Source organism: Alligator sinensis, unplaced genomic scaffold, assembly GCF_000455745.1.
Source record: "Alligator sinensis unplaced genomic scaffold, ASM45574v1 scaffold791_1, whole genome shotgun sequence".
Classification (NCBI taxonomy): domain Eukaryota; kingdom Metazoa; phylum Chordata; order Crocodylia; family Alligatoridae; genus Alligator; species Alligator sinensis.
Genome location: NW_005842258.1, coordinates 584,155 through 591,963, shown reverse-complemented (window position 1 = coordinate 591,963; position 7,809 = coordinate 584,155). Strand labels below are relative to the sequence as shown.

Here is a 7,809-nt window from a genome sequence, read left to right as displayed (position 1 = left end):
GGGGCGGCCAGCCATGAGACTGCAGTGGCTGCACCAGGGTCCAGAGCCTGGCAAATTGTTGGCCACAGCTGCACATGCGCCTCTGCGAGCATGGAGGGGAAGGGGCTGGAACTGCCCTGCCATGACACTCATGGAGTCCAACCACTGTGCCGCCCCACCCCCACTGTGCACCTGGGGGCAGAGAGACTGGCTGCATGCGCTATGGCCTGGGCTTTCCCCTGTGTCTCTGCCTGACAGCATGGAGGTATCTGCCATGGGCTGCACAAAATGTGTTGGTGGGCCAAATGCTGCCTGCAAACCGTATTTTACCCACCCCTGTCTAGTGGCTCCTTAAAGAAGCAACTGTGAAGGCTGATTGGGGAAAGGGAGGAGGGGCTGAGTTGTGACAAATCCTGCTAAGGCAATGGGGGCAACTTTTTGTCAGGGTGCCAGAAATCAGCTCCACATTCTCCTTGAGTGTCACTTTGCTCCCTTTTCCTTACCTGATCTGCTGCTCAGCTTTTGGATTCCTGACCTGTGCTCCCTGCCTGGTACAATGCTCTGTTTTCTCCCTGTACTGCTCTTCTCCTCCCCCGTCTAATATGTGCCACAACAGAGCCTCCCCATGCGGCTTATGTGCCGCAGGTTGACCACCCATATGCTAAGAACCCTGGGACAGCAGAGTTCAGCATGAGTCACAGACTGTCTTCTTGCAGAAATGAAGTATGGGAGACAGAGCAGTCTACTCTGGGATGTTGGAGGACCTGGCCAAACAGTATCACCCTGTCTGTGACGTGTCACACATTGAAATTAAAGCTTGATAGAAATCAGCTACAAAATGTTCTACATTTTTCAAGGAGCATCTTTGTGGCTGGTTAGCCATTTTTATTGTGCGATAGTTGCTTTGCATGTGTAGCATGTCTAAATTCATTGCACAATTAATGAGCAGATTGCACAATCAATGTGATGTGGCCCTGCTTATGTTCTTATGCTCCTTCCTTTGGGCCTGCCTGCATTGTCTAAGAGTGCTAGCACATAGTGGCCTGAGATGCATGTGTTCTCACGTGCAGTGGGAGCTTTTTGGTGCTGTGGATAGTACAACAGAATTCTGCTACTTCACTAGGAAACCACACACGTATTTTAACAGGACATTTTCAGCCCCTTGGAACCATGTAAAATGAACTTTTGTCCACGTTCACTGGCATGGCTGTGCAGTTCAAGATGATGCTAACCTAGACCAAATGCAGCTGCATAGTGAGAGTTAATACCAAAAGCAGGTAGAACCGTTTAACAGGATACTGCCTTTGTTTGAGGCCTGGCATGCTAGGTCAGCGCAAAGCACTAAAAAATTCTGGACACCTGGTTATGGTGGCACCCACAGGATGCAAGGCTTTTCCAGGCAAATGGCCAATTTCTTTCTCTGCCCAAAAGAGCTTGTTCCTGGTCCCCAGCATGTATACAATGAATCACTTAATCCTACTGTATTTGCAGACATATATTGGCTCCATTGTTGCCTCTGTGAACCCCTACAAGACCATTCCAGGATTGTATGACCGTACCACTGTGGAGCAGTACAGCAGGCACCATCTGGGGGAGATTTCCCCTCATATCTTTGCTGTTGCTAATGAGTGTTACCGCTGCCTATGGAAACGTCATGACAACCAGTGTATTCTCATCAGGTAAGTGGTTATTGCTTTAATTACCCCTGCTCTTGCTGCCAAGCTTTTGAAGGTAATTTGGGAACAAATACTTGGAACTGGCAGGGGGGAGAGGACTAAATGAAAGTATGTTCTGAGGCTTTTCCCTTAACCTCATTAATCCTCAATTCTGTATAGATGACTGACTCTCTTTGCAGTCATTTAGTGAAAAAATATCCAAGTTTTCCGCACTTTTGGCTGTTCTTCTCTCTTCACTTCAAATGCTTCACTTCCTCCCCTGGCTTCTGCCTGTCCAGACAGGCAGTTTTGATAATTCATCTTCAGTACTTTTGAAAACTGCATCCGTCAGAAAAGGACCTGTAGGGAGCCTGTAAACAGCAATCATACTAATAGTAAACATAGCCATCCAATGAGTTGGCCATTTAATAAGCAGCGCAATTGATTTACCTCATTCCTTTTATTGATGCTTTGGTTTAACAACGATTTAATAGTTTCCTGTTTGGTCTGCTCTGTGCTAGGATTCAGAATCTCATTTGCGCAAAAAACAGTTTGTGCTTCAGTAGTCCTTGGTTGGGGCTCAGTCTCTTTTCCCCCCTAGATGCGGGGAAGAAGTAAAACGAGTCAGCTTCTCTCCTGATGCAGCTTCCTTCCTCCTATGTGAAATGTGTTGGCTGATGCTTACAAAACCAAGACTCTATCTGCTTTGTGCCCTGAATACCTAGTGCCAGGATGGGGAATAGCTTCCTGGGATCTGCTGTTTTTCACCCTGTACAGGATCTGATGATGTAGGAAGCTTATGTGGGGCGGGGTGGGGGGGAGGAGGCGGCAGCGGCAGCAGCACAGGATTGCTTTCCACCCTGCATCCTCTGCACAGCTGGATTTCTGACTGAATCCTGATCAGTTAATTAGTTCCACATAACAGCCTCGTTAGATCAATAAAGTTTACTCAAGTTGGATATGAAGAAGTGGGGTCAGAGAGAACTTAAAATTTAGGACTTATCCAGAATTATCTGCTGCCAGTGCAGTTTTGTGGCGGGGGAGGAAACCCAGGACTCTTGCTCCCCAGCCTTGTCCTCTGAGCGTGATACCATAACTTTTGCCAGTTAACAAGAACTGCTGGGATACAGAGTTTTGAAACAGATGGCTTAATGCTTAATGCTCTCAACTCACTTAAAATAACTTCCACCTGTATTTTTAACAGGATTGATAAATACAAACAAATGGTTCCATATTTCCTGACAGGCTGTAGAAGTGGATTCAATATTACTCTGTTTTGAAAGAGAACTGCCTGAGTAATGCACAGAGGGAAAGTTCAGATAAATAAAATGACTCAGAGTTGGACTGAAATCTCTGGAAACAAAAAGGTGCCATTTCTGCGAGGGGGGAGGAGAAGAATGGTTTAGATGTTCATCTACTCTCGCTCCCTTTATGGGGTTTGACAGTTGTCAGGGGCCTGGCTGAGCCTTGAGAGGAAGTGACTGGCTAAGAGCTGCTCTGCAGCATCACCCCAATCAAGGCAGTAGGGTTTTCCCAACTTGAGAGGACACTGACTCTTGTGGTTTAACTTGAAGAGAATGAGCATCCACATATAGTCCAGAACTTTACTATTGTTGAAATGTGAAACAGGCTTGATGACATTGTCCCTTAAATGTCACTAACAAGCTCTTACCTACCAGTGCCTTTCCACCATCTTCATGAGTGCTGCTTAGTGACATAGAAGCAGAGTTGCTTTTTTGACTATGTATAATGATTATGTAAAGCTGAGTCCAGATGGCACTTCATAGACCAATAAACTACAAAAAGATCAGTCACTGCCTCAGAAACCAATTGGAGTCATATTTTTATGGGGTAATGTCAGGAGGCTTCTTACCTACTGCCTATTTACACTTGATTACTGGGATGTGACACCACTTCTGGTGCCTGCCTGGCAGCCCCTGGTGTGACTTTCAGTTCTGCTTTATGCTGTTATGTGTTAGGACAAGAGGCACTTTTCATCACACGTCACAGAAACGAAGGCTGGCTTTCATTATGAGTGGCAACCACAGCTCTGGTGAAAGGATCAAGTAAATATGAGCAGTTGCTACAGAGCCCTGGCATACCGAGCGGTAGGGAAGGGACTTTGCCAGAAAGACATGGGTGTCAGACAAAATCCTACACTCCTTCACATGCATCTAGCTTACAGACACAAGCGGCAGTAGAAAACTGTTAATTTTTCACAATAATTATTTGGCTCCAGAAAAGAGTTGGTGGAGAATGACCTACATATATGACCTATCACAACAACAGCAACTGGTTTGATGACAGATACAGGGGAAGCATTGTCAGTCAACCATTGTAGCAGTTTGAAAGTTACTGTCCCCATAATATCATGAATGATAAACTTGGTTAATGTGTTTGTTCAACTGACTCCTGAACAGTATTTTGGCTTTGCCAGTGCTCTTTGTTGACTTCTTTGTGCTGGTGCATTCATTTTTTCTCACAGAGAGCATACTTGCTCTCTTAGCTTTTGCACTTTGTGTGTCTAATCAGTTGTACAGTTATTATCAAGCAAAGTGTAAACAAAATGTTTGAAACCAGATTTGTCCCTGGAGCCCTAATCAAAACATGTGGAAACACTTTGTGCATAAAACATTTGGGAGTGCTCAGTAAAAATAACAATACCTTGCTCTTAAAGCAGTTTTCATCCATCGATCTCAGTGTACTTTACAACAAGTTACAATGCCACTTATTACCTCTTAAAACACTGTGTGACAAAGTTACTAAGGTTGTCCAGCAGGCCCAATGGCAGGTCCTGGAATAGATTGTGTCCCCCCAGACTCCAGGAAAGTGTGCCGTCTCCTGAGACACTTTGCTTTTTGTGTACAAACGATTGTTAGAGTTTCAAATTTATGACTGGCTTCTTTCTAGCCATGTATGCATGAATGACTGGTGCCTCCTGAGACTGGGGTCGGGGGGTGGGGGGAGGCACCATGGCGGCAAGTGGGGACTGCTCGCAGATGTCAGTGTCGACGGCAGTGAGCAGAGACCGCCCACAGACATTGGTGTTGCAGGGGAGGAGGGGTGTCGACTGGGGAGCAGGGACTGCCCGCAGACATTGGCGGCGAGGGGGGGCAGGTAGCGAGCGGTGACCTCCTGAAGAAGCTGGCGGCGGCTTTGGCGGTGGCCAATCTCAGGGGGGGCATATGCCCCCCCCCCCACGCATCATCTATGCATCATTGTAACTTGCATGCCAAGTTAATGCTGCAAAATGTAATGTTTTAGGCAAGCACCACAGCACAACTTCATAAATATGTGTTTTGCTTCTACAGAATATAAAGAAAATTGACTCAGTAAAAATTAAAAAGGTGCAAGGAGAAATCAGCTTTGTTTTCTGGTTTATGAAACAACTTTTTTTTTCTGCTTATGTGGGAGTCTGAACATTAATAACATGTAAGGATGTACCAATAGAGATTTTGGGGGCCAATACTGATAGCCTATTTTTAAGGAGGTATATCGGTTGATACTGATCCAATTTTCGATACAACTGTGTGCAACTGGTAAATTTGTTGTTGTGGACGGAGAGCGGGGGAGAGGTATGTGGGGCAGAACAAGGGCCCTGTGGTGAGAGAGGGAGTGGGGCTGGGGCAGGCACTCCACAGGCGGGACAGGGTATGGGAAAGAGCTGCAGCTCATCCAGGGGGTGCAGGGCAGGGGGGAAGGGAGCAGCTTTTGCTACTGTGCACACCCTGGGGGAGGGCATGGTAGGTGGGGGGTGCTGCAGCTGTGGGCTGGAACCAGGGCTGTGCCAAGCTCTTTCTGGCACGTGGGGGCTGCATTCAGGGCAGGCAGCGGTGGTGCTGGGAAGGGGCTAGGGTGAAATTTGGGGTGGCTGCAGCCCTCCCCCCCGTAGCTCCGTAGTTCTGCTGCAGCCCCCGCGTGCCAGAAGCACAGCTCCCATGCGCTGGAAGGAGCCTGGCGCAGCCCACAACACACACCTTTCCTCCAGCACCCCATGCCATCCCGGGGTGCGCACAGTGGCAGGGACCATCGCGCCTACCCTACAGCCTCTGAACAAGCTGCAGCTCCATCCTGTGCCCCGCCCTGGCTGGGCAGCACCTGCCCCTGCCCCACTCCCTCCGTCACCGCAGGGGCCTTGATCTGCCCTCCAACACCCCTTCCCTCCCCCCACCCCTTCCACCACAACAGACTTAGAAATTCAATGCAGCTCTCCATGCTTCTGGGCTGTTCTCCTTGCCTACGTGCTGCGCTGTGGCTGCACATGCACGGGCATTTATCAGCCAAATTATCAGCCACATCAGGCCAATTTCTGATGCAATCAATTTTCTTTATATTTTATATTAAAGGATATTTTCTTTCTTTTTATATATATATATATATATAATTTTTATATATATATTTTTTTCTTTATATTTTATATTAAGGATATTTTCTTTATACTTTCTTTATAATCTGATATTGGACTGATATATTGGTGCACCTCTAATAGCATGTGCCAAAATGTCTAACGATGATTTTTGAAAGTTTCTATTTTGTGAGGTCAGATGTAAGACTTTGAAAAGGCCAAACAGTCCCCCTTTTGAACAAGATTCTTAAAGGTGTTTCATTTGGGACACCTAGCAACTTAGGCACTTTTAGGGAGTCTTGGCTGTGCCCAGACTGTTAATTTGCTTTGAATTTTCTGAAAAAAATAGCCTTACTGGGTTTATTGGGTCAGCTTTTGGTGTTTGAAAACAGTAAAAAGAACTCAGCCACCTATATCAAAATTAGGGAAGTGTTGTTAGCTTATTGCCTACGAAAAGTGGTACCAACAGAGGTCTTAGGAAATACCATCATGAGAACTGTGATAAAAATTACTGTTGTGCACAGCTAAAATGTCAGATTAGTTTTCAGGTTGCAGTTTGTAGTGTTTATTCCTTCTTTCTTATATTGTATCTGAAAACCTTGTTAGAAAGTTGAATCTGTTTTCTGAAATGAGACATTTACCATCATTGAAATTGTCTGTTCATGAAGCTCCCCCATGTGGCAGCCACAAGGTTTTACAAAATTTTGCAGATAATTTATTTCCCAGTAAGTACAGTATTTGACAGTGTAATTTAAAAACCTGCTGGTAGGTTGTTTTTAAATGCTACCATTTTTTTTCCAGCTAGAGATTACAGCAGAAGTTTGCATGTGTAACTGTTGACAGTATTGAGTTGGAATATACAGTTGAACTCAGTGTTCATCCATTTTTCCAGCATGGTAGCCACGAATGCAGGTAGGAGGAAGAGGAGAGGGACTATTGTTAAATGGAGTTGCAGACACCTATTATGCAGTCACTGTGATGTGGTGCTGCATTAATATGTGGAGATACTATGCAAGCATGATGCAGCATTTAAACATATCAAACTACATGCCACACACTAAAAATTGCACAGTACCGTGATTTATCCTGCAACTTTGCTGGAGTGGGCAGTCTGTCAAATGTTTCTGGAGCACTGCCATGCAGAATATCCTGTGATGCAATTTGCTGGATTGTTCTGTTTAGAAGTCCATTTCCCTTTCCAGCAGAATCATAAAAATCACACTTCTACATGAAGTTGTCTTAACCCTCCTGGCTTGCCTTTTGTATTTGCAGTATGTTTGTGCATGCAATAAAAATACCAAGTCAGATTTTTTTTTCAGTGCTGCTTTTATTTTAGTACTAGCCAATTGCCTGCCAAGAATAGTGGGGGGAGGGGGCTGGGATGGAGTGCTGCCACCTAATGCCCCATGCTGCTGCTGTTCTGCCTCTTGCAGGGAGGAGGGTGGGGGAGCCAAGGTCAGCGCTGCTGGCTTCAGCTCCCCTACCCTCTGTCTGGTCCTCCATGTTTGCTTCGGAATCATGGCAGCGCTCCCCCACGCTTGGAGCACTCTGATTGGCTATTTCTGTCAGCCAATCAGTGTGCGAACAAAGCGTTACGGACAGACAGACTGACTAACTTAGGCTTTTTTTTCAGGGAGGAGGGTGGGGGAGCCAAGGTCAGCGCTGCTGGCTTCAGCTCCCCTACCCTCTGTCTGGTCCTCCATGTTTGCTTCGGAATCATGGCAGCGCTCCCCCACGCTTGGAGCACTCTGATTGGCTATTTCTGTCAGCCAATCAGTGTGCGAACAAAGCGTTACGGACAGACAGACTGACTAACTTAGGCTTTTTTTT

General features: G+C 46.1%; 1 protein-coding gene across 1 annotated transcript in view; it reads left to right on the top strand.

Moving 5' to 3' along the window:
* MYO10 (myosin X) overlaps nucleotides 1-7,809 on the top strand; it is a 213,687-nt gene that overhangs the window by 95,280 nt on the left and 110,598 nt on the right. The window contains 1 exon segment of the mRNA XM_025208873.1: nucleotides 1,471-1,658. Within this exon segment, the coding sequence (XP_025064658.1) occupies nucleotides 1,471-1,658 (188 nt within the window).